This window comes from Oncorhynchus gorbuscha, linkage group LG26, assembly GCF_021184085.1.
Source record: "Oncorhynchus gorbuscha isolate QuinsamMale2020 ecotype Even-year linkage group LG26, OgorEven_v1.0, whole genome shotgun sequence".
Classification (NCBI taxonomy): Eukaryota; Metazoa; Chordata; class Actinopteri; order Salmoniformes; family Salmonidae; genus Oncorhynchus; species Oncorhynchus gorbuscha.
Genome location: NC_060198.1, coordinates 19,785,711 through 19,813,477, shown reverse-complemented (window position 1 = coordinate 19,813,477; position 27,767 = coordinate 19,785,711). Strand labels below are relative to the sequence as shown.

The 27,767-nt window shown below is 43.5% G+C and overlaps 1 protein-coding gene across 1 annotated transcript in view; it reads right to left on the bottom strand.

Moving 5' to 3' along the window:
- The window catches only part of LOC124016379 (inactive tyrosine-protein kinase 7-like), a 38,587-nt gene extending 20,430 nt beyond the window's left edge, over positions 1-18,157 (bottom strand). Inside the window, exons 1-4 of the mRNA XM_046331943.1 lie at positions 17,714-18,157; positions 1,608-1,904; positions 670-772; positions 195-379 (exon numbers count right to left, since the gene is read on the bottom strand). Coding sequence (XP_046187899.1) covers positions 195-379; positions 670-772; positions 1,608-1,904; positions 17,714-17,837 — 709 coding nt within the window. The 5' untranslated portion in view covers positions 17,838-18,157. The remainder of the gene's footprint in view (positions 1-194; positions 380-669; positions 773-1,607; positions 1,905-17,713) is intronic.
- Positions 18,158-27,767: the final 9,610 nt, after the last annotated feature.

Sequence of the window (27,767 nt, the reverse complement as noted above, 5' to 3'; positions counted from 1 at the left end):
AAGAGACTGAGAAAGAGGTATACAGCACAAAGAGTACATAAGAAAGGTAAGAGACAGGTCAACTTCAGCTCTGGCTTCTAGTCACAATGTTAATGTCGGTGGGGCTGGGTGTTGCTTTGCAATTAAACTATGGGGGGGGGGAACTGCCATCCCTCCTCACCTCTTCTTTATTGAATCTTCGTCCATATACACACCTATGATATCAAGGGTGAAGTTCACATTGCTGCACACGTGCCCAGCTGGATTTTTGGCACAGCAATAGTAGAGGCCATTGTTGTCTGGGCTGGCACTGGGCAGGGTCAGAGTTCGCTCCTTGTTGTTGATCTGATGGCTCTTCTCCGGCAGGCGTACGCCGTCTCTGTACCAGTGGCATGTTGGTCTGGGGGAGGAAGACATGACTACTTAATATGCATGAGTGAGTTGGCACATAAGAATAAGTGGAGAGACTGATGAACGCTTTGAGGCCCCGTCAGGCCTTGTAAGGGTGTCAGAATGTTTCAGTTCGGCGAGCTGAACAAGTAGGCTCACATACTCTCTTAAAAAGATGTTCACTCTGAAGAAAATTTAAAAGCGGCAAGTACCCAGTCTATTTTAATATGCATGAACTCTTCCGAACAGTTCCGGGCAGGGGGCATGCGGACACCTTAAGGCCGTGGTTGTGCTTCTCACCGTGGGTGTCCATCAATGTTGCACCGGAACGTCACAGGGGCAGAGCTCTTGATGTCCTGCTCTGATGCAGGATCTTTCAGGGTCACCCCACCACTCTCTAGCCCTGTGTGACAGATGGGGGGGGGGGGGAGAGGTAGGTTGAGTGAGTGTTAAAAAAAGACAGAAGTTAGAGGGCGAGCACACAAGGTGGATTAATAAAAAGGAGGGAAAAAAAGGTGTCAAACCCCCTCTTGCTGCCCATTTACACAAACAAACCAGCCATTCACACCTGGCCGGCTAACTTAGTGCCGGCTCCCAAAACGGCCCCTTTCCTGTCAGCTGACCTTCCTTGTTTTGTGACACGGCCAGCCAGACGCTGCAACTTCACAAGCGGTCCGTCTTGGTAGAGGACATAAATGACACTTTTGTCCGCCCCGCACTCAAAATAACCTTTCACGCAGGCGTGATTTCATTTTTTGGTCCGCCGGAAATAAGAGTTAGGAAAAGGAAAGCACTGGCTGGCTCTCGTAAGAGTCTTTATAAGTAAGAGGCAGCATTTTCTTAGCGCTTCAGGAGATGCGTTTGATGGTTGTAGACACACATGGGAGGACAGACATATTGAGTTTCCATATGGAATAAAACTCAATAAGTTTGAATCTATGGCTGCAAAGGCAACTGTCAATGTTCAAAACAGGTAGGTCCTCATAAGGTCTAATATGGTGTTAATTGCTGTGCAGCCAATTCAGTGCATTTGGAAAAGAATTTTGCAGTAACATAATTACACTGCCATCCATGCTTAGTGCTAGTTTGAGTCATATCAATATATATGTGTATGAATTTAACAACTGCACCTCTTCTTACAGTATTTTGGTTATGAGATCTCAAAACACTGATAAGGGAAGGGCTTACATTGATGAGAAATAATTAAGTAAAATTAAGTAGCAATTAAGTAAACTCACATTTGATGTTGAAGGACGCCTCCGTGGAGCGCTCTTCTCCTCCCGTGGCATTGTTGGCGGCCAGGCACCGGAAGGTCCCAGCATCCAGCACCCGGTCCACATAGGTGAACTTGAGGTTGCCGCCCTCCCGAAAGCGGCGCTCCGTGTCATTCACCGCATCGCCGTTTTGCAGCCAGCTGTAACTCACGCCCTCCGCGTCGCTGACCTCGCAGCATAACATGGCGCTCCGGCCGTGCAAGGCATCCTGGGACTTGGGCTCCTTGGTGAAGTGGAAGGAGGCGGCGTGAACGGTGAGAACTGGATAATGAAAAGAGAAAGAGAGGAATTACTCGTTATGCTCTTACGTGTTACGCTAAACCAAAAAGTATTCCGTTCACAAAGCCTGCATTTGATGCACATACTTATTCATCTTATTTTTCTTCCTTGATAAGATCAAGTCGAAGACTACTTTCAACCATCCGCACATCAACTCAAAAAATCATAAAAAAGGAAAGAGGACAATGCTTTTCCCCTTCCACCGTCTCCCCTCGACACCCTTGGCTCTTTTGTCCACTGGCAGCTGGGAGTAGAGAGACAGACACCCAGGTGTGCTGCAGACAGACAGACACCCAGGTGTGCTGCAGACAGACAGACACCCAGGTGTGCTGCAGACAGACAGACACCCAGGTGTGCTGCAGACAGACAGACACCCAGGTGTGCTGCAGACAGACAGACACCCAGGTGTGCTGCAGACAGACAGACACCCAGGTGTGCTGCAGACAGACAGACACCCAGGTGTGCTGCAGACAGACCATGGGCCCCAGCTTTTCTGGACATGGTTCATAACTCCTTGGCCTCCCTCCCCTTGCTGAGTGACATGCTAGGTATGTACTCTCATCCCAAATAATAACCACGTCTCCTGCAAGACCATGAGTTTCCACTTGCATTGCTACATGCACAAACAAATACTGGCCAGGAGATTTGGGATGTTGCTAAACACTTGGACAATTAACTTCAAAGTGGTTTGGATTATACAACACCATCCTAGGGGAGCTGTAAATAAGCAAAAACTTCATTAAAGTGAACTATCCCTTTAAGGGTGCAGTATAAGCCATTAGAACACCCTACAGGACACAGCCATTCAAGACATTAAAACTATACTAGGTTGTCCTTGTTTAAAAGGACATTCAAATGTCCAGATTCATAATTGAGCGCATTGCAAATCAGACTTTTGCGCAACTCATTAATTTATGTCTATGGGAGATGTGAGCGAAAATTCTAGTTACACAAGCAGATCAAGTCAAACTACTAGAATAATAAGTGTGAACCTTCAAATGAATAAATGCTAGTAATACTAAGTATGAATATCAATGACGGATTTGTTTCTCTCTCTCTGCCCCAGACGTTGAATAGAGTGCCACTGATCCTCAGTGATTGGCAGGGCCTGTCTGGAACTCAGAGCTGCCCATTCATCCAGACAGACGACTGCCTGAGACTGAGACGGCAGTCTGTCTCGCTCCAGTGACTGGTTACTGGGGCCCAGGCCGAGCGAAGGCCCATGCTGGGAGTGGACCAGTCTGCACTGGGAGTGGGAAATAAAGCCTCGGCTTTCCCATGGAGAGGAGGGGGGGGCACAAGTAGGCTACACTTATAATGAGCAAAGAGGATGAATGACTGGCACTCCACCATGGAATGCATACCACCTTACTTTGGCATTTGGCCTCTGTTGGTGTACAAGTTGCAGTGTTTTATCAGGGGGGGACAATAACTGATACTATGTGTGTGTTTGAGTACTGAATCCATTATAGTTTATATTTTGTTTCATAAGCCCGTTATTGTTGATAGACTTATGAAACAAAATATAAACTATCAACAATAACTGGCTATAACTGATACTATATGTGTGTGTTTGAGTACCGAATCCATATTATGTTCTGTTTCATAAGTCTATCAACAATAAAAATATGCTGTGATCGTGACATACATGTGTGGAATCAAGAGACTGGTTGAAACAACAACTAAAAAAATAATGTATCCTGAACAGTTAGAACCTAAACAGTTCAACTCCAATGTGGCTGCACCTGGTTTGGTCTCTTTAATACACACGGGACACAATGTCAACACATCGCAGGTCGAGGGTGCATACCGGCGAAGGGGATGAAATGCGGAGTGGCATCTGCCCGGCTTCAAGAGGATGAGGTATTCATTCATACCCCTCAGCCTTGGATGAATGGGACTCCTGGGTTACCCAGCAAATGTGAGACAGAGTAAAAGTGTCTTAACATCCATGCATTTTAGTTACCTGTATTAATTTTTTTTAAAGGTTAAGTCAATTAAGAGAAAATGTTTTTTTTACAATGATGACCTGTCCAATGACCTCTTTGTTCTGGTGGGCTATCATGCTCCCCCTCTTTCCATCCAAAATTAAAAGCTCACAGCCTTGCTAGCTACACAACTTCAGTCAACTGGGCAGGGTAGCCTAGTGGTTAGAGCATTGGACTAGTAACCGAAAGGTTGCAAGTTCAAATCCCAGAGCTGACATGGTACAAAATCTGTCGTTCTGCCACTGAACATGCAGTTAACCCACTGTTCCTAGGCCATCATTGAAAATAATAATTTGTTCTTAACTGACTTGCCTAGTATTGTTTGTAAAAAAAACTACACAACACTGTGTTCTCACTGCATCTAGAGTAGTTATATCATTAGACGTACCTAGTGAGAGTCTAATTGAGACTACAGGAAGGAGAGTGGCCCTTGGTGCCCAATAACAATTTCCCCCAGGACTCGTCTCTTTGGCTCTGTACTAGCTCTCACACATCCTGTGGTCCACTAATAAATAAAACACACAGAGACTAGCTCTCTCCTCTACAGGGGAGGACACATTCCAAACTTAGCGCAGCCAGAGGGACAGGAAAAGCCATTATCTGTGCCTGTTGCTGCTATGGAGACAGGATCCTCTCAGAGAATACTCTTGATTAAGAGGGTACCAAGACCCAGAAGACAAGAGAATAGGGAGTCATTGCTGCAATGTAGGCTATAGCTATTATGTCTACTCACACCTCCATTATTCAAAACTACAAGTCACAACAAGTATACAAACAGAGCCTGTTGGTGTCATTCAAGAACCATTGCAATTAACAAACAAACCTAAATCTAGGCTATTCAATAAAGTATCTCTTCTATTTAAAGATAGGGAGCACATTGAACTCTGTCCCAGACCTGCTGTTTTCAACTCTAGAGACGGCAGGAGCGGTAGAGATACTCTGAATGATTGGCTATGAAAAGCCAACTGACATTTAGTCCTGGAGGTGCTGACCTGTTGCACCCTCGACAACCACTGTGATTATTCTTATTTGACCCTGCTGGTCATCTATGAACATCTTGGCCATGTTCTGTTATAATCTCCAGAAGAGTACTGGCCAACCCTCATAGCCTGAGTTTTTCCTAGCCACCGTGCTTCTACACCTGCAATGCTTTCTGTTTAGGGATTCTGTACAGCCTTTTGTGACATCAGTTGATGTAAGAAGGGCTTTATAAATACATTTGCATGATTGATTCAGACATTCTCTCAGAAAACAAACGTGATGCTTACTTTTATCATAAGCAGCCACAGAGAAACCTAGCCCCCTCCCCCCCACCTAAATCAGGAAAATGTGTTTTCTTTCCCCGCATGAATATGCAGTGGACAGTTCAGGGGTTGTATGAGTACATCTTTCTTGCACTTTTTCCACAGGAAAATAAACCGGGCGAGTGTTCGTGTGGCCTCCAGCGAGCGTCAGTCTGTTTGTCGCCTCTTCTGGGTGGACTCTGGGGAAATTTACTCGCCAAACAAATTGAACCAACAGACATGTGGTGACTCGCCATGTTGCACAGCATCAACTGTGCAGAGTGTAGCTAAACTAGGTCGTGAGGATGCCTCTAACATGTGTTTCATGTAAAGAATTGTTTGACCAGAGATGGTACATTTACCAGAGCATCATGATGAACCATTGGAGTCCAGTAGGCTTCATTTTATATTGAATTTCAAAATCATGAGACTCTGAGATATCAGGAATGACAAGGGTCTTCCACATTTAAGTGTCTACAAAAATCAGTGTCTAGGTGAGGACCCTAGCCTCTGCAGAAATGTCTGGCACTGGCACATTCCAAACCTCTTCCTTGATTCCGGGGCAGGAATTTAAAGTGACAAAAGGTGGCATTCATAGTTGCTGGAGCAGTGGAACTATACTAACCGAGTGTAAGCAAACCTGATTGGCTGAAACATGAACCACAAATGGAAGCTGTTGCTGCATAAAACGCTGTACATTACATCACAACTGGGATCTGAGCGACAAACACAACCTCCCTCCCAAGATCGAGCTAAAATCAATATTCATGTAAATCCTGAAGACACAAATCGTGCACCAAGCAGGGAAGCAAATAAGTTGAGGCATCAATTGTTATGTTACATGCGTTGGATCGGTCGAGTTGTAAAACTCTTTCATTCTGTATAAGTTATGCACCCGGAGCTTTAGGGCACTGGTCTTCCTCTTCCAGCTCATATAGCGGTACCCTACTTGTCTCAAAGATCAACTTGGCTCTGTTCGTGCCAAAAAATATATAATCATGTGGTTTCTCCCTCGCTCACACAAAGGAGGGCTTTGATGCACAGCGGTCAAGGACCCTTTGGTATAAAGATACTGGGCCTGTGACTGGTTCCATTTGAAGATACCTACGAGGCTTCATTGCAGATGCAGGGACCTCCCACCAAGCGCTATTGACTGTAGGCAGGGAAAGATGGGCACAGAAATATTTTAGGTTTAATTCACAAGATACAGAACGCTGTGGAACGTGAGGAAGACTGGGAGAGACCACAACGGCAAACTGTGGAATGAAAATGAGAATGTTACCTTATATTTGTGGGCTTCCGCTGTGGTAACTTCAAACTGACCTATTTTGGTGCTATACATCAGGCGTAAGGATGACTCCATGGACGCGAGCAGACTCCCACTTAACAATTGTGTAGCGTTGATTTGGACCACCTGTCCACTAAAGGAGCCAAGTATTAAATTGAGCCATAAAACAAAAACACCCTGCGAAATATGACCCACCACAAGGTGTGTCCATAAATGACAACAGCATTGTACGTACGCTTACCATAACTTTTACTGAGGTGTGTTTCACCATACCCACGGTCCACAAGGCTGAGGAGCATCGTTATGCAGATACACAACAGTGGAAACTGGATCTCCCATTGTCCTCATCTCATCCACTTGAGACAACGCCATGGGAGCATGCAAAAGGCTATTTAAGTCATCAAGCTGCGTGACTGTCAGGGGCAAGAAGGCAACATATTAAAGCACATCACTTTCAGCTGCTGATTTCCCTGGGGTAACCGAACAGTCCAGAACGGCCTAATAGTAGTCGGGCAAGGCAGTTGGGCCTGCGGTATCACACTGGACCTGGACCCCTCAAACAAACTGCCATTTAAGGGGCGTTGCAGTCGAAGGGGGTAGGTAGGCGTTCACAAGGCCAATCAGAGGGTCCGGGACAGCAGGATGTTAGAAGTTTATGCAGCTGCTCCCACGTTGAGGGACAGTGTCAAGCTGGACATGGCTAAACAGGTGCCCGCTCTGAAATGCCCACAGATACTGAGATGAACCAGTTGGGGCCTGCAGTCCATTGGGACAGTGCAGTAGGAGCAAGTCACCCTCCATTTAATAACACAGTCCAGAGTGACAGACAACAGGCAAAAGGGGAGATGGTGAATCCACTCTGTTAAGTGCCACGATGCAGAGGTGCAGGGTAGCAGTGATTTGGTTTCTGGGAGACTCCCCCACGACTCACGTTCCTCAACCAGTCTGTCATGTAGGACGTGGAACTCATTTTAAAACATGAATATTGAGCATCCGCCATTAAAATTCAAACATAGTTCCTAATTTGAAATCACTGTGCTCTTGTATGACATGACATCTGCCTGTGCCATTAAACCCCTACAACTCATCCAGAACGCCGCAGCCCGTCTGGTGTTCAACCTTCCCAAGTTCTCTCACGTCACCCCGCTCCTCCGCTCTCTCCACTGGCTTCCAGTTGAAGCTCGCATCCGCTACAAGACCATGGTGCTTGCCTACGGAGCTGTGAGGGGAACGGCACCTCAGTACCTCCAGGCTCTGATCAGGCCCTACACCCAAACAAGGGCACTGCGTTCATCCACCTCTGGCCTGCTCGCCTCCCTACCACTGAGGAAGTACAGTTCCCGCGCAGCCCAGTCAAAACTGTTCGCTGCTCTGGCCCCCCAATGGTGGAACAAACTCCCTCACGACGCCAGGACAGCGGAGTCAATCACCACCTTCCGGAGACACCTGAAACCCCACCTCTTTAAGGAATACCTAGGATAGGATAAAGTAATCCTTCTCACCCCCCTTAAAAGATTTAGATGCACTATTGTAAAGTGGCTGTTCCACTGGATGTCATAAGGTGAATGCACCAATTTGTAAGTCGCTCTGGATAAGAGCGTCTGCTAAATGACTTAAATGTAAATGACATTCCAAGAAAGACAGATTAGTGAGCAACGGTATTACAAACTTTGAGTGATTTAATAGTACGCAAAAATGTTTAAATAAACCAGTGGCTACCTCCTGCACAAAGGCTGCGCAAGGATGTTGGTTGCCATTGCAGTGACTTGATCAGCTATGTAGCTAACTGTTGTAACTAGCTTACTGACATGAATGACACAAAAAGCTTGCATTGGCCTGTCTAAATTCCCCTGAGGTTGTAGGCATGCAGACCCACAATTAAAAAGAACTGATATCAGTCCGCATGATCAGCATGTTTCTCTCCGTAATCGTATCGTTGGGTCAGCTGAGCACAACAGCTGACTCGGGAGGCTACTGCAATGACTCGTGGCAGAAGAACAGCTGCTTCATGAAAACTCAATGGATGCATCAGCTAGCACTACTAGCTACAGTAACTTGCTAGCTAGCTAGCTAGCTAGCTTTTTTTGTAAGACAACATTGTGTGCAGTACTAGGTAGCTGGTTAGTTAGCAGCACCGTTTCAGTCAAAGATGATTTCAGGGACTGGCTCAGCTAACGTTGGACAAATTTACATTAGCTTTCGCACGTATAGTCAAAACTTCAGAACCAACTGCTAATTGAAGCACAATATTCCTTAGCTCACCAAAAAGAAAAGTACATTTGTTTTAGCTTAGATTAATTCAGACAATTTTGATGTAGAAATTAAGTTCCGCAGACGATGTCACGTAGGTATTATTTTCAACGTTATGGCAGCCATTACCATTTACGGAGATACGAGACAGTTCAGGTGGAATCAAGACAATGACACTGAGTAGGATGTTGCTTGAGGGATTTATCAGACACTGCTGTGTTGGACTCATTTTCCCCATATGAGGGTAAAGGAAGTCAAGCGATATTAGGATGAAGTAGGCATAGGATTCAATTTAATCATAACTGCTAAATGTGTTTCCTGGATAAATTGACAATAATGACAATGTTCCACTCAAAAAGGAGGAGCACAGCAAAAATCACATCTCCATTTTTTATTTTCAAACTTAAGGGCAATTCACAATATATTTTGTTTATGTTCTCTAAATAAGCATTGTTGTACAATTAAAAAGGTAAAATACACCGCATTACAAACAGTCAGCAATAATCTAATGAATTCACAGCGTGTGAAATTAGGCTAAATAATATAATTTCTCTATCTAGTTTCACCTGATTCTTTTTTTGCAATAATCACTGATCTGGCTTTCAAGTCTATAAAAATGCCTTTTTTGTTCAAACATTTTACCAGAACAAATGCATAATGTACATTCACCAATAATGACAAACGTCTTGTAGCAGATATTACCATACAGAAAATTAACACAGGTCTCAATCTCTCAAGCAAAAGAACATGCTAGTGAAGAGCCAGGTAATGTTTATATTTTAAGTTTAGCTAACTTGAATCTATTTGTTCGCTAACAAGGCAGAACAGTTGAATTGTTATGAACACACCCTTCTGTCTGTCTCCCACTGTTTGAACAGCATGCTAGCCTGTCCACTGTGTTCAGATGTTAAAATAAAGTGGCCTACCTTATTTCTCAGAATGAAAAAGAGTTGCCAATTAATTATATTAATGTTTGAATGCTTACTGCACATTTATTTAAAAATATACCACACCGCTAACATAACAGTCTATAGCTAAAATGCCGTGCGACAAACTGAGCATTCATTTTCGAGTATCAATGTTCACTGATACTCCTGTTTTAGTAGTGTCTGCTCTGCGTGCAATTTGAGTAGTTGAAACATTTTTTTTAAAGGTATCATTAGAAAGGTTAACTTCTTTATTGCAGTAAAATGTCTCAATTGCGTTTCAGTGTCCATTTGACAGATTCTGTTGGACCAAACCTCAAATTGCGAGTTGACACTGCTTGTCAGAGGAAGAAGTGTTCTCTCAACTTTGTTGGTGTGGCAGAGGGAGGGGCTTGGTGTGTGTGGAAACAGAGAGGAAAAGGCAAAGCGAGAGGTTTCACTCTTGCCCAAATCCTGTCCAGAATAAGCTTGGTCCCTGCCTTACAGCGAAGGAGACCAAAAAGACATGAGAACAAGCAGACAAACGCTCATAAAAAGGATATACAAAATAACTTAATGCGATTCAAACAACCTGAATATTGCAGAAAAACATTCATTGGAATTAATTCGATATAAGAAACCAGACCTAGGATGGGTTTGCATTGCAGCTGTTCTCTTCTGCCCTGTCATCACAGAGAGCATGGCATGCGATTGTATCAGAGGCCGATGAGACTAAATCCTTGGTGAACCGTTCCCTTCATTTAACGCAGGGGCCCAGCTGTGAGATGGTTACCCATCTGTGGCCAAAACATTTATATTAGAATCCCCTGCCCCTTCACTGCACATACAAGGGACAAAACAGCTGGGGGGGGTGCAGAGATGAGTGAGAGCTTACTATGGCCATACATGGTCATTTTCCTGGTGGAGATGACAGTAAAAAAAATATTTAATTACATGACACGACTTAGACATATACTACAGAAAAGACTAACTGATTAAACCACCTATTATACAGTATTAGAATACATTTTTCTTTACTGTACTACATTGTACTCTACTCTATTTAGCCGACTAAACAACGATGTACGATGGAGTTGAACGGCGACTAGTGTGTCGGCAAACTGCAGCAGTATCACATGAATTGTCCTGTGTAAAAGCGGGATATTCTTTGGTTGCTGAAATGTGCAGTTACACTCCACTGAGCTATCCAAACTTGTGAAATATAGGTTCAGATTTGGTCCAGGTCCATCTGGACGTTAAACATCGAGGCCAGGGTCGACTGACCAAATGCAAAACTACTTTTCAACATCCATGGGCGTCTGATGTCGGTCAGTGCGTTAGGATGCTTGTTACAGTGGGCTCATGGGTAGAGGTCAGTAAGAGCTGGGAGAGGTGACATTTAACTGGAGCGAGACAGAGCGAGAGGTTGTCCAGACTCAGCCTGTTTTTAACACTCTTGGTTTGACCATGAGACAGACAAAGCTGTTCTGAGCTGAACATGACAGTGGAAGGGAGAACAGTAGCAGGTGACCCAACTGTGATTTGTGACTATTATGATTTCCCATTGTACCAATTTGGTAACAGAATTACGAGTTCTATTCATCTAATAATTCAAGTAAAATTGATATCAGTAAAATCACTATAACTGAAAATCGGTAGGTCTACCATTACCTATTATTTTGTGAACTTTCATTATCCTCCCTCATGAGGGAGAGACATTTTAAAAGATATGTAGCTTTTTGGTTACAGAATTAAGAGGCACAAGGCAATATTTTTTTTAACTCAATTCCTCCAAAAAACAAATATTAAGTGTTGATATTATTTGGCAGGGGTTTTGATGCATTTCTGATAAGACCTTTTCCTTGTAGATTTTAACATTTTCTGATTCAGAAATCAAAGCCTTTACTTATGCCTAATTTGATATGCTCCTGGAGAAGAAAATAATAGCTGTGTGTACCTCGATCGTTAAGAGCCCAGAGCCAAGTTTCCGGCCCTGGAAGAGTCAGGGGTTCAGCCACTTTTCTCATGTGAGCCTTGGGGCTTTCATTTTACTGTTGGCTAACTGGCTTGAAGGTGATAAAGTAGCATACTCTCTGTTTTCGGGGGGGAAATAACAATTGATGCACCAAAGCAAGGATACAACCCATGACATCTCAACTATGCCCCCTCATCCACCGTGGTATGGCATCTGCCGCAGGCATCTCAGACTTGGAAGTCTATCCAGAGTATGTGTTTTCGATGTGAGATTTAGAATGCGATGCAATTAGCTGTCCCCTGTGGGTGGGGGGGGGGGGGGGCATCCTCTCCACCCCCTGCTTCACCCCCTCCACGCCTGCCAGTTGGCAGTGTTGACCTCATGCTGTGAGAAGTGCAAGCGACTGATGCATACCGCAGAAAGCGTGGGGCCCCTGACAAACAAACAATACCCCTACAGCACACAAGGAGGGACAAAATACAATAAACATTAAGGGAGGCCAACAGCAGAGGATGTTGAAATGTTTAGGAGACGAGGCTTGGGACATTCACAGTTGTGCAACCCAGCAGTTTTTTTAGACCACATATGTTGATAGTGTTGGCATATTAACCAAGTAATTATTTCTTCTCACAAACTAAATTGGCGGGAAGGGGCAATGTGTGTAGTACTGAAGGTTCGTCTATGCTTCACAGTAAATTCCACACGCTTCTCTTTATAGTACATAAAATCTAAAAAGCCTTTGGTGCTCTGGGAATGTTGTGGCATTTCTAAATTTGGTTCTGGAAATAGATGGCGCTTAATGAAAAGCATATGGACTTCAATTTAATTATACAAATTCTGATCTTATAACAAGAACCACTTGTTCTCTCTGCAGAGCACTCAGGAGAGTCACCAGGCAACTCCATATTGGTTCCAGGCAGGTCAACAGACTAAAATTGTCCCTAAAACTAATCTCGCCAGACAGCCCTTGAGAGGACCGGAAAGGGTTAATACACAACAAAGGGCAAAAATCTGGCAAAACATCTAGCAATAAATATTGTTTTACCACAGAGGGACTCAAAAAAAGGTACCAGCACTCATGTCCCTAGTTCTTCAAACGGTTCAGACTGAGCTTGTTCTTGGGTGGCGAAGTGTAAAAACATCTCTTCTCCCCTGCTCGTGACCTCTCTGCCCTGGATTCAGTCTGTGTGGGTTTCCCTTGATGATTGGAGCCTGTGGCTTTTGAGCAGCCTTTGGTGTACCTCATCATGTTCAATGAGAGCCGTGCATAGTTGTGATTGGCTCTGTCAGACAGGGTTCTTTTCATCTGGAAGGTTTGCTGTCCATTTCACATGCCGTCGTCATTTTAGAGGAGCATGAAGGGATGGCACGGACATAAACAGTTGGACCACTACTTTTGTGTATACTTTATACACTGCGTCAGCAATTACTCCTATGTCATTACCTATCATTCGCACAAAACCCAAGCAGTTCTGGGAGTTTAAAAAAATATATATCTGCAAATATTCTTATCAAAAAGCCATAAATCAGTCCTCAATAAATTGTGAAATCCCTCTCTAAAAAATGGAAAAGAAATGCAGCCAACTCTCTATGTGGAATTGTGAATGACATCTGCCGGGCTTTCCTAGTGTACTTTACAACATGGAAACACTCCTCTCCCAGTCAGCAGCACTGAGGTTGGCCAGGGTTACAGGGCTATGCACCTTGACTGATATGGTGCCAACGGCTCTTATGCGGTTGAAAGACAAGCCTAGGTCCTAGCTTTGGCAGAAAGGCATGTCTAAAAATAAAAAAAAGGGTGACATTTTGATTCATCTAGAAAGTGGCAATCGTCCACACAATCGTCCGTTTTTAATCCAGTGAAAGCTGTTGATTTCAACCCAATGTTTCCTGGCCACAAAGGAAATTGGAGCTGTTTTCAGGAACAAGTTCAAAGCTAAATATAGCACTTTTATTTTACCAACAAAGCTGTTTCCATCAAGGAGTGAAAAAGGGGATACATTTATTTTTTTAAATAAGCACCTAAGTACGCCAGAGTAACAGATCCACACACAGATGTAGTTTCCTAAATTGGTTCTAAAGAACGTCCAATTTAGCAACAAAAAAAACAACAAAAGCAATAGTTAAACCAACTGCTTTGAAATGTTTAAAAACACATACTACCATGAGTCTAGAGACCAAATAGTTCTGAGCTTTTTGTTGTTGAACAGTTCATCATTAGACACTTCAAAACAGACCAATTTTCCCCACCATTTTGTTCAGGCCATTCATGGCTGACACTCCATATCAGATAACTTGACATCTTATGAGCCAAATCTCTTCCTCCTTGCCAAGGCCCTGCTATTTCTCTGCCGGCGAGCAATCTCACGACGGGTGGCATGGTTTACACAGGCATTCATTTCAAACATCTGCCAGGCTGTCATTTTAGGAGCTCATTAAGGGCTATCAGATCAAACGTCAGTTATGTCCGCCGCTGGCATCGTCTTTGTACACAGGGTTGGGCCCCAAAATACGGAGGGCATTGTGGAAACTAATTACAAGCACCTCGGTTACAACATGCCTTGGCACGACCCTGCTGGGTTGACCCGGGGTAGATTTACTCAACAAGCAAATAAAGTGGCATCAATCATCCTATGAGTTGGGCATATAGGAGCATCAACCATATCAGAGGACCCACTTATAAAATGTTACCTTTACACCCACCTGCCCATGTAATTTTTAAACCTTTGACAGTGTAAATAGTGTCACTGCTGTTTTGCTTTAAATTACTGTGCAGTTAACAGTTACACATCTAAACTGTGAATCTCCACCGTTACATTTAAAATTGTGCATATTTCATTGGTGTGTGTGTGTGACGTTGCATAGAGGTTGAGGTCTTATTTTTACACTTCTAATAATAGTATGACAAATCTTTATACATCAACCCCCCTCTCAAATACATGCCCTATATATCAGGGCTGCCCACTGACCGCTATAACACCATTTGCTTTGGCTGACTAAAGGGCAATAGTGGTGAGATTTATTATTTCTACACCCCCCCCCCCCAAAAAAACTCCTTCAAAAACATATTTTCCAGATCTTAAAGTTCAGCTGTAATAAACACTTGTGTGTCTGATCAAACTGCAGCTGCCAGAGGTGTGCCAAAAAATAATAGTGATGGTTACCCCTGACATTTAACGGCACAGTCCCAAAGACCCACGAGACCTCGGAGGAGTTCGACAAGAGAGAAGAACATGCCATCACGCCTAATCCAGAATGTGTTTCAAGAAAACATTTCAGCTGCTTATCCTCCATCCTCACGTGTCATAGACCAGAGTGACCCTCGCTTTCATACGAGTAGTTGCCATTGCTTTAACAAGACACACACACAGTAGGAACATATGGCAGTATAGGAAATAAGGACTGGGTTTTGCTCGAACCAGCAAATTTGTACAAGCTCTGAAAGTACTACACAAATTGGATGAAATGTTGGAAATAAGATTAGAATACTATAGGTATAATTCAATGTTTCAGAAAATAATGCACTTCCATTGCTGCAAATGGTGATTGATCTTATTGTATGCGTTTGGTTATTCTCACTTCCTCATCTCTGCGATATAGCCGGCTGTAGCATCCCCTATGCCCGGTGTGATATAGCCTTCTGTGGAGTTGCCTATGTCCTGTGTGGGCGCTGTTGGTTTACGAGAGTTCACTCAACTTACAAATGTACCTCACGTGAAAGGTAATATAACCAAGAAAATAATCTATACTAGCGTCAGCAGCCCAAACACTGGCTGTGTAGCAAAGTAAACAAACCCAAATATTAGATCGCCGGCTCTCCAGGTACATAGACCACTCTCCAAATAACTATAAAACAAGTTACATTTGTAATCAATGTGAACTATTCCTCTAACCGAAACCTCCTTGGAAGCAGGCCATATTCCAGTACTTAAAGGCAAAGGATGTTTCACATTATACACTGTAGATCTTAATCACAACACAGGACCATCTTGTCAGGGGAAAAGGGCTCACAATATGGTTTCGATGTATAAGTATCTGAAGACATTTTTATTTCCCCCTCTGAAGCCCCAGAAATCAAAATGGTGATATTTCAAACAATACACGGAGCCTTGCATTTAAAAACAGTCCAACAAGACTGGGGGCTCTTTTCCACTTAATTATAGTGTGAAAACCACACTACAGCATAGCATGCTTCTCAGTCATCTTAGTTTAGAATAAACAACAAATGTGAGTCCAATTCAGAGCAAAGGGGCTTGTCAAGTGAAATGATACTACTTCTGTCTTTGCAATTACAGTGAATGCTTCTAAAGTATTTTTCCCAGAACAATCCTGATTTCCATAACAATGGAAGGAGATGGTCCCCCTCAAGTTCTAAAGATCAAGCAGGCCCCTCAACTACCTGTGAAGTCTCTTGTCAGGCTGCTTTTATCTCCTGGGTTTCCATGCAAATGTAGTCTCATTTCCTCCAGAGACCCTGAGGCCAACGACAACACCCCAACACACTTTTTCTCCAGGTCTCCAAAAAGATACAAATCCATTTCCTGACTGTTTCTCCACACTTCCACTTACCTACAAGATACAAATATATATACTGTAGTCATACATTGGGGCATTGGGGAAGGACCAAAGCATTGAGCTGGAGCCATGTCACTTCTTTGCACAAGCTTACCTTAAACTTTTACAGGCGGCTTTAGCCTGCAGCATAGCTAAACTACCCTTCTACACGCTGTACTGCAGTATTTGCCTTACCAACATATCCATAGGATCCTATAATTCAGTTATAGGATCTCTATGAACATATCATTCCTGACAATCAGCCTGTGCTGCCCAATTAGAATTGGAGCTCTGAGATGATTGGAAAATGTTTGAGCAGTAAGAACACCTGCTCTCCATGACAGACTGACCAGGTGAGCCTTGGTGAAATCTATGATTCCTTATTGATGTCACTTGTAAAATCCACTTCAAATCAGTGTAGATGAAGTTAAGAAGACCAGTTAAATAAGGATTGTTAAGCATGGAGACAATTGAGACATGGATTGGGTATATGTGCCGTTCAGAGGGTGAAAGGGAAAGACAAAAGTGCCTTTGAACGGGGTACGGTGGTAGGTGCCAGGCATGCACCGGTTTGTCTCAATAACTGCAATGCTGCTGGGTTTTTCATGCTCAACATTTTCCTGTGAGTATCAAAAATGCTCCCTCACCCAAAGGACATCCAGCCAACTTGACACAACGGTAGGAAGCATTGGAGTCAACATGGGCCAGCATCCCTATGAAAAGCTTGACACCTTGTAGAGTCCATGCCCCAACAAATTGAGGTTGTTATGAGGGAAAGAGGGGTGCAACTCAATATTAGTTAAATGTTCTTAATATTTTGTACACTCACTGTAGGCCAGTCACTTCCCCCACTCTCTTCAGCCCAGGTCTGGCCATATTCTATGAAAGAGCCTGTTGAATCAAGCTGAGCAGTAGGGAAACTTCTGAAGTCAGGTCATGAATTTAGCAGACAACCAATATTGATAATTATTCTGCCTTCTGCCCAAAAACAGTTTAGTCATGGTCCTGTTATGAGCTCTACTAAGCTCAAATGACATACTGTAAAATGCATATTGTTATGGAAATAGCAGCATTACCATGTGTGGCATTGGAAGACAGTTCTTTGTATGCCCTGCAATGCTGTCAAGTCAAAGACCAATGCTCAAGGGGATAGAATATTTGGTCATGACATTATCTAAACTAACCAACTGGACATTTTAAAAAAATACAAAAGTGATAGCACGATTTTCACCGATTATGTTTTTGGAGGTTTTTTGGGTGTGGGTGACAACGAGCTTTCTGCCGTTAAATATTACACTAGCCTTTCATAGAATAAAAGGGTTAAAAAAATGTAAACCAAGGCAACGTTGTTTCAACTTGTTTGTTATGGGTTATTGGATAACGTACTATATACTCTAGTCACCAACATTTTTCTGAAATAAAGCTTGTTTGTTACATTGAAGTAGTATTTCTATAGTATAGAGTATTGTACCGAGCGATAAACACACCTTCAGATATTTTAACATGTATAACACCCGGCGGGCTTATGGCCACTTGGTGTCTTCTTACCTTTGGTGAAAATAAGAAAGAGAGTCGTGGTGTGTATGGTCGGCATGACTCCTTGTCTACGCCTATTCGCCGAGTTCAGGTTACTCTCTTTGAAACCATTATTTTCTGTGGACGGTAACTCCATAATAGAACTCCAGCAAAGTAAGCCGCAACTAAGTTAAATTATTCGCACAAGAAAACGAGCCGCAAAACCAAGGGAAGTCAGCGCGAAAACCTGAACTATCAGCGTTTCACAAGACCTCTGAAAAGTACTCCCAACGAGAAACGACTGCTTTGTCTAGTGGTCGTCCGATGATACGACTGTTGCACGATCAATTTGTAAATGTGAAGACGTGGGCCCTATTCCATTATTTCAAATAATGAAAAAAAGAAAGAAAGCTGCCTACATAAAATTACTTCGACACTATTGAATGAAAGTAGCCTTTTTATTTTACTCTCCCCTTAGCTCCCACATTGGATGAGAAGCTTCCGGTGTTTGGAGAAGAGAGGGAGGGGTGAGGGGATGGTGGGCACTAAATAATTATTTTTTTTAAAGGTAGCGTTAGTAGGCCAAACGTGTTTGTACTTTTCTATGCAAACATTTTATTTTTATTTGATTTTACCAGGTAAATTGACTGAGAACATATTCGCATTTACAGCAACAACCTGGGGAATAGTTACAGGGGAGAGGAGGGAGGATGTATTTGATTTGGTTCCCTTTCGGTCCTCATTTGGACTAATCTTAACATTAACATTAACATTAAAAAACTATTTGTAATATGATCACATTTTTCACACACTGTTACAAACAGACATAATAGACTTACATATTGACCCGATAAATACTCTAACAGTCTAAAAAGATAGATTGATTATTCATCTACCATAGTCGAGCACAACTTTCCTATGTATTATATTTAAATGGTTTTGAAGCATTGTTTAAATTTATATGTAGAAAGGTTTCTGGTTTGCTCAGTTCAATTATTACATTTCTTTATTGTTCTTGTGGCAGACCAGGGGGTTTGATCAAGACGTTTACACAGATCAGACACTGACAGAGTATGATTAGCTCGGTTTCAAGGGTGTTTATTAAATAATAAATCAAAAGAAAATGATCGGTCTCCCCCATGGGACCCTCTCTGGGATACCGTCTTCTGGGCTTAGTCTTGCTGTATCATGCCGAGCACACAAACTCAACTCCCTCGTCTTAGCTCGGGCACCGTCTCCAACTACACAGATGTCAACTTTACTTCCCCCAGTCCGCAGCATCTGTTTGAGCATTTTTTTTAAAGCGCTTGACGAGTCCAACCGTCTGCGGGTGAAAAACTGAGGTCCGGATCTGCTTGATCTGCAGGAGGGCACAGAACCCTTTCATGAGGCGGGACATAATCGCCGTACCTTGGTCTGTCAAGATCTCGTTTGGTAGGGGGACCAATGGGCTTTGGAAGTGGGCTTTCAGGGTTGTGAGTTGACATTCCGGGCAGCTGCGGACAGCTGCGACAGTAGTCTTCCACGGCCCTCCTCATCCAGGGCCAGTGGAACCGGGCGGCAATCCGTTCCGGGTCTTCTCCATTCCCAGGTGCACCCCCAACAGGTGGGTGTGAGACAGCTGAAGAACGGTTCCCACGTACCGTCGGGGCAGCAACAATACCTCTTGAAGTTCCCCCTGTTGATGCGACACCTGATACAAAAGGTTATTTTTGATTTGGAAATGGGGGTATTGCCAGTCACTCACCCCCAGAAGTAGCTGTCCATCCACCGCTATCACTTGAGCTGTGGAGGCTTTTAAGTTCGAATCCTCCCACTGGGCTGTCCCGAACTGTCCCCTAAGTTGGCCCCCTGCGGGGGTCTCGAGTGGCTCCTAAAAATTGAGGGCTCCGACTCCGGAGCCGTAGACACATGCTGGTTAACCGGTTGCTTCCGGGCTGCACAGACTATTGGTCATCACCGCTCTCTTCTTCGGCCGGCTCGTACCTTCTTCCTCAACTCGTGCCCCCATAGGGCCGCGAAACAGCGGACAATCCTGTCCCACTAGGAGAGGTATCAGCAACTCTCACGAGGTTGATCCATACGGTTGGATACCTCTTTGTGTCACCGTGAACACAGGTAATGGACATCTCCCTACCCATTTCGGTCTCCTGGTTCAACAGGCTCGTGGTTACAAGTGTAACCATACTTCCGGAGTCAAATAGTGCTTCTGTGTCGTGTCCGTCAACCTTCACCGGGACTATGGGTGCAGTTGATTCGGGGTGCACCCAACAGGAGGTGACATAGTTCACGGCGTGACCCACCCCGCCTCCGGGGCTAGCTGGTGGCATCGACTCCTCTCAAGCCGGGCATTTCCAGGCAATGTGCCCCCGGGCGCAACACTCAAAACACCTCCTTTGGTCTCCATCTACCTGGGGTCGTCGGTGACGGGTCGGCCCTATCCCAGCCATTTCTCTACGGGTTTGTGGTCTTTTGGCCCTGCCGACTGTCGGATTCAGGGTACTGAGTACTGGGGCTGTCCTTCCGTCCCCTCGGACGGGTCGCTGACTCGTCCCGGCTCCCATTAAGCAGGGCCTGTGTGTTATGATGCGTCTCCACTGCTTCCAAGAGGCCCTCCAAGGTCTGAGGCGCGCATAGATTCACTGCCCTCTTCATGTCGTGGGGTAGCGCCCCTAAGAAGCGATCCAGGACCACTTTGTCGAGGATGGAGAGGGTGGATACGTCAGTTAGGAGCCATGCCCTGGTGGCGCGCAGTCGGTCGCTCATCTGCTCGGGGGGTTGCGTCGGCTACGAACCTCCAGTCGTGGAACCGTTGAGCCACTTGTTCGTCGTTCAGGTCCCAATACTCCTTTGGGCATTCCCAGAGAGGAACGGGGCCAGCAGACTGGCCCACTTCGACCTTGGCCATCCTTCCCATAGAGCCGTCCGTTCAAACGTACATAGGTAGGTCTCGACATCATCGTCTTCCGTTAGTTGATTGGGATGTGATTCAGGACGCTCCTCCTTGCAGCTTCCCAATTTCCTCAACGAGGCGGACATTTTGTAATTGCTGTTCCTCCAGCGTTAGTTCCTGAACCGACTGTTGTGTTTGTTGGGCCCGGACAAATGGAGCTATCAACTTGTCCAGGCTGATGCTGTGTAAATGTCAACCCGGATCTGACCATGTTATCAGATTGCCCGCATTCTCCACCACTTGTGGCAGGCCAGGGGGTTTGGTCAAGACATTTACACAGATCAGACATGGACAGAGTATGATTAGCTCGGTTTCAAGGATGTTTATTAAATAATAAATCAAAAGAAAACGATCAGTCATGAGACCATCTCTGGGATACCGTCTTCTGGGCTCCGTCTTGCTCTATCCTGTCTGGCACACAAACTCAACTCCCTCGTCTTAGCTCGGGCACTGTCTCCAACTACACGGAAGTCACCTTACTTCCCCCAGTCCTCTCCTGTGTGCTGCCCTTCTGGTAGCTTTATGGGGCTTGTACAGCTGGTGAGCCCTTGATTGCTCACCAACTCCCCAATCAGCCTCAATTAGTCCTGGGCGGAGAGCACGTCGAGACCTGGCACGTCCAGCAGATGGAGCCATCGCCTTGTTATGTATACTCCATCAGTCAATAGGCCTCGACGAGTCTCCCGCCGGTGGCTGACCTGCTGTACGCCACACTCTACATCAAAATGTTATTTTGCCTATTTCTCTTTTCTGTCTGGATAACACATAGATGGTGGACAATCTATTCCTGATATTTACTGAATGTCTGTCTCTTACCAACTGAATACCTTTGTGAATAGAGTTTGGCTGTTTTAAATGTTGTATAGTGTGATGAAACAGGCAGGGAGCAGGTCTCGAACCCTCAACCTTCTAATCCGAAGTCCAGTGCGCTATCGACTGTGCCCCAAAAGCATGCTCGAGCGGCAGAGTCAATATCCACGCTTATAAACCCAGGGTCGTTCCACTACTCCCTGATATTTTCCAAATCTACTTGCAGAGCTTGCTGTACATGTTGAACCGATTGTCTTGCTGTATAAATTGTAGTATTATCTGCAAATATAGTAGCTTGAGTTTCAGACAAGGCATAAGGAAGGTCGTTGGTATATATTAAGTAAAGAAGTGGCCCAAGGCTAGCATTGAGTCACTGGTCAGTCATGTCAACCAATGCAGTGGTAGTGGAATGTGTTTTGTGTCACGCTCTGGCCATAGAGAGGCTTTTTATTCTCTATTTTTGGTTAGGCCAGGGTGTGACTAGGGTGGGCATTCTATGTTCTTTTTTCTATGTTTTTGTATTTCTTTGTTTTTAGTCGGGTATGGTTCTTAATCAGGGACAGCTGTCTGTCGTTGTCTCTGATTGAGAACCATACTTAGGTAGCTCTTGCCCACATGGGTTTTGTGGGTAGTGATTTTCTGTTTAGTGTGTTTTGCACCTGACGGAGCTGTTTCGATTGTTTCTTTTGTTCCTTGTTGTATTTAGTGTTCAGTTTATTAAAATAATGATGAACACTTACCACGCTGCATCTTGGTCCTCACCTTCTCCCACCTACGACAGCCATTACATTTTGCGATAAGCATGCTGATTGGCTGTAATCAGATCATTCTTAACCATGTTGTCCCATATTTGTCTATTCACAATTACCCTCCAATATCTTACTGAGTGCAGGGAGTAGACTAAATGGTCGACTATTGGCCGGAGTAATGGGTTCTTTTGCTGTCTTTCGGAATAGAACACGGTTTCGCATGCTTCCATACATTTGCAAACATCCCCTTTTCCACTGACCATTTACATATTTATTTCAGTGGAGCTGCAATCTATGGGGCAGCATAGAAAGTAAAAAATTGTCCATAAGATCATAACCTGTACATTTATCATCAGGTAATGACTTCAATAGTTTTAACACCTCCTCTACTGACACCATTTGTAGACTAAAAGAGCAGGTCTTGTTACTCATAATATGATCATCAATCCATTGGACAATAGCTTGTTTGGAAGAATGTATGTTTACATTATCACTCAGTAAATACATTTTCTTTGTAAAAAAAATTGGCAAAATTATTGGCAATATCAGCTGGTTTTGTTATTGTTCTCCCGCCAACCTCCACACTAGATGGGCATGATGAGATAGATGTACAAGTAAGCAACCAAGTACAAGTAATTATAGTGGAGATCAATTGAGCATGTATTCATTATAGTGGATATCAATAGATTATGTATTCATTATAGTGGATATCAATAGATTATGTATTCATTATAATGGAGATCAATAGATCATGTATTCATTATAGTGGATATCAATAGATTATGTATTCATTATAGTGGATATCAATAGATTATGTATTCATTATAATGGAGATCAATAGATCATGTATTCATTATAGTGGATATCAATAGATTATGTATTCATTATAATGGAGATCAATAGATCATGTATTCATTATAGTGGATATCAATAGATTATGTATTCATTATAATGGAGATCAATAGATCATGTATTCATTATAGTGGAGATCAATTGAGCATGTATTCATTATAGTGGAGATCAATAGATCATGTATTCATTATAGTGGAGATCAATAGAGCATGTATTCATTATAGTGGAGATCAATAGATCATGTATTCATTATAGTGGATATCAATAGAGCATGTATTCATTATAGTGTAGATCAATAGATCATGTATTCATTATAGTGGAGATCAACAGAGCATGTATTCATTATAGTGTAGATCAATAGATCATGTATTCACTATAATGGAGATCAATAGATGGGGCGGCAGGGTAGCTTAGTGGTTAGAGTGTTGGACTAGTAACCGAAAGGTTGCAAGTTCAAATCCCTGAGTTGACAAGGTACAAATCTGTCATTTTGCCCCTGAACAGGCAGTTAACCCACTAGGCCAGCATTGAAAATAAGAATTTGTTCTTAACTGACTTGCCTAGTTAAATAAAGGTAAAAAATATTTAATTATAGTGGCGATCAATAGAGCATGTATTCATTATAGAGGAGATCAATAGAGCATGTATTTATTATAGTTGAAGTTGTCATGATACACTACAACACAAACTGAAATTTGAAATTTGAATTAAAATAGCCAGGGTCCTGATATCTAGAGTCCTGGACCCCTACAAATCAGCCGGACTAGATAATCTGGACCCTTTCTTTCTAAAATTATCTGCCGAGATTGTTGCAACCCCTATTACGAGCCTGTTCAACCTCTCATTCGTGTCGTCCGAGATTCCTAAAGATTGGAAAGCAGCTGTGGTCATCCCCCTCTTCAAAGTGGGGGACACTCTTGACCCAAACTGCTACAGACCTATATCTATCCTACCCTGCCTTTCTAAGGTCTTTGAAAGCCAAGTCAAAAAACAGATTACCGACCATTTCGAATCCCACAATACCTTCTCCGCTATGCAATCTGGTTTCAGAGCTGGCCATGGGTGCACCTCAGCCCCGCTCAAGGTCCTAAACGATATCTTAACCGCCATCAATAAGAAACAATACTGTGCATGTCACGTTTTATCAAGGTGGGTGGAATCAGGCGCAGAGAGCAGGTTTCAGATATTTGACAGTTTATTCTCCGGCGCACAAAAAACACGGTCAACCCAACACACAGGGTGAATAATCCAACACAGGATCAAAAATAGACCGGAGAATAAAACACAAGCACTACACCAAATGACATGAATACAAAAACAATCCCGCACAAAACAAGGGCGGGACAACCTACTACATATAGGGACGTTAATTAAACTAAAATACACACAGGTGAAACTAATAAGACAAAAACAATAGACAAACGAAAAAGGGATCGGTAGTGGCTAGTAGGACGGTGACGACGACCGCCGAGTACCGCCCCGAACAGGCAGGAGAGCCAACTTCGGCGGAAGTCTTGACAGTACAGCCGTATTCATTGACCTGGCCAAGGCTTTTGATTCTGTCAATCACCACATCCTCATCGGCAGATTAGATAGCCTTGGTTTCTCAAATGAATGCCTCGCCTGGTTCACCAACTACTTCTCTGATAGATTTCAGTGTGTCAAATCGGAGGGCCTGTTGTCCGGGCCTCTGGCAGTCTCTATGGGGGTGCCACGGGGTTCAATTCTTGGGCCGACTCTCTTCTCTGTATACATCAATGATGTCGCTCTTGCTGCTGGTGAGTCTCTGATCCACCTCTACGCAGACGACACCATTCTGTATACTTCTGGCCCTTTTTTGGACACTGTATTAACAACCCTCCAGATGAGCCTCAATGCCATACAACTCTCCTTCCGTGGCCTCCAACTGCTCTTAAGTACAAGTAAAACTAAATGCATGCTCTTCAACCGATCGCGGCCTGCACCTGCCCGCCCGTCTAGCATCACTACTCTGGACGCGTCTGACTTAGAATATGTGGACAACTACAAATACCTAGGTGTCTGAGTCTGGAAGGAGAGTTTACAGTCTAACATCAAACATCTCCAATCCAAAGTTAAATCTAGAATTGGCTTCCTTTTTCGCAACAAAGCATCCTTCACTCATGCTACCAAACATACCCTCATAAAACTGACCATCCTACCGATCCTCGACTTCGGCAATGTCATTTACAAAATAGCCTCTATTACCCTACTCAATAAATTGGATGCAGTCAGAGTGCCATCCGTTTTGTCACCCCATATACTACCCACCACTGTGACCTGTACGCTCTCGTTGGCTGACCCTCGCTTCATACTCGTCGCCAAACCCACTGGCTCCAGGTCATCTACAAGACCCTGCTAGGTAAAGTCCCCCCCTTATCTCAGCTCGCTGGTCACCATAGCAGCACCCACCTGTGGCACGCGCTCCAGCAGGTATATCTCTCTGGTCACCCCCAAAACCAATTCTTCCTTTGGCCGCCTCTCCTTCCAGTTCTCTGCTGCCAATGACTGGAACAAACTACAAAAATCTCTGAAATTGGGAACACACTAGCTTTAAGCACCAGCTGTCAGAGCAACTCACAGATTACTGCACCTGTACATAGCCCATCTATAATTTAGCCCAAACAACTACCTCTCCCCCTACTGTATTTATTTATTTATTTTGCTTCTTTGCACCCCATTATTTCTATCTCTACTTTGCACATTCTTCCACTGCAAATCTACCATTCCAGTGTTTTACTTGCTATATTGTATTTACTTCGCCACCATGGCCTTTTTTGCCTTTACTTCCCTTATCTCACCTCATTTGCTCACATTGTATATAGACTTATTTTACTACTATATTATTGACTGTATGTTTGTTTTACTCCATGTGTAACTCTGTGTTGTTGTATGTGTCGAACTGTTTTGCTTTATCTTGGCCAGGTCGCAATTGTAAATGAGAACTTGTTCTCAACTTACCTACCTGGTTAAAAAATACAGTTGGATTAAAATAGCCAGGGAGTTACTCTAGAGTCCCGATACAGTTGGATTAAAATAGCCAGGGAGTTACTCTAGATTCCCGATACAGTTGGATTAAAATAGCCAGGGAGTTACTCTAGAGTCCCGATATAGTTGGATTAAAATAGCAAGGGAGTTACTCTAGAGTCCCGATACAATTTGATTAAAATAGTCAGGGAGTTACTCTTGAGTTCCGATATAGTTGGATTAAAATAGCCAGGGAGTTACTCTAGAGTCCCGATATAGTTGGATTAAAATAGCCAGGGAGTTACTCTAGAGTCCCAATACAATTTGATTAAAATAGTCAGGGAGTTACTCTTGAGTTCCGATATAGTTGCCCGTTGATATAAAGTTTATCCATCACCATGAAGACTCGTTGATTCAGGCAATGCTTTTCCTTCATAATGGAATAGTTTTTTTCTCCTTTCATTGATCTCGGTGGGGAAGTGATCATTCATTCCAAAATCAGTGTTTCTGAGTCCTCTGCCCATGTTCTTCGCCATTTCCTTTTGCTTAAATTTGTCAAAACATGCAATAATAGCCCGTGGCCTATTCCCAGAGGCCTTACCCATTCTATAGACTTTGGAGAAAGTGACATTACACACAACATCCGTGGGCAGTTTCAGTTGAGTTGACATAAAGTCTCAGACAGTGTGCTCACAGCCTCTGCTGTTGTCATTCTCCGGTATGCCTTAACATATTAGATTGTCCCGCATTGATCGACACTATACATCAAGCAAGGTTTCTATAAGTTGTTTGTTCTCCCTTCGCACCACCAATGAGCCAATTGTAAACTGGGGATGATTAGGCTGCCATGATGGTATGAAGGCTCGATAGGGAATTTAGCCAGGACACCAGGGTTAACACTCCTACTCTTACAATAAGTGCCATTGGATTTTTAGTGACAACAGAGAGTCAGGACACCCGTTTAACATCCCATCCGAAAGACAGCCCCCTACACAGGACAATGTCCTCAATCACTGCCCTGCGACATTGGGATAGTTTTTTAGACCAGAGGAAAGGGTGCTTTCTACTGGCCCTCCAACACCATCTGGTCTCCCATCCAGGAACTGACCAGGACCAACCCTGCTCAGCTTCATAAGCAAGCCAGCAGTGGGATGCAGTAACATGAGAAGCACACCTTTTTCTGTAGGCCTAAGCACATACAACTTGTTTTGATTCTTTTGTTTATAGGCCAAGGCTATATTTCAGGCTACATCCTTAACGATTTAAAATACATCTCAAATGTATTAAAAAATGTAATGCAGACAAGGTAGTTGTCAAAAAGGGGTACTTTTGTCATTTTAGTTGTGTAAGGTTTTTGGACAGAGGCAGTATACTAATAAGACAAACTATGACCTAGCCAAATAACCAGAAATATGTCAAATGGTAACTGACAGGTATGTGCACATTTTTGTTGTTGAGTTAATCTGAGTGGAATCAATCATCTCCTTCACACCATTTTATTTATTTATATTTTCATTTTACATAAAAATTACAAGTCGTAAAGTGAAAAGATTATAAAAGCTGTATACAGTGTCTTCAGTATGTATTCACTTCGCTTTACTTGTTCCACATGTTAAAGTGGGATTCAAATGGTTTTAATTGTATTTTTTTTGTCATTGATCTACACAAAATAATGTCAATGTGGAGGCTATATACAGGGGGTACCGGTACTGTCATGTTTTGTCTTATTTTGTCTTGT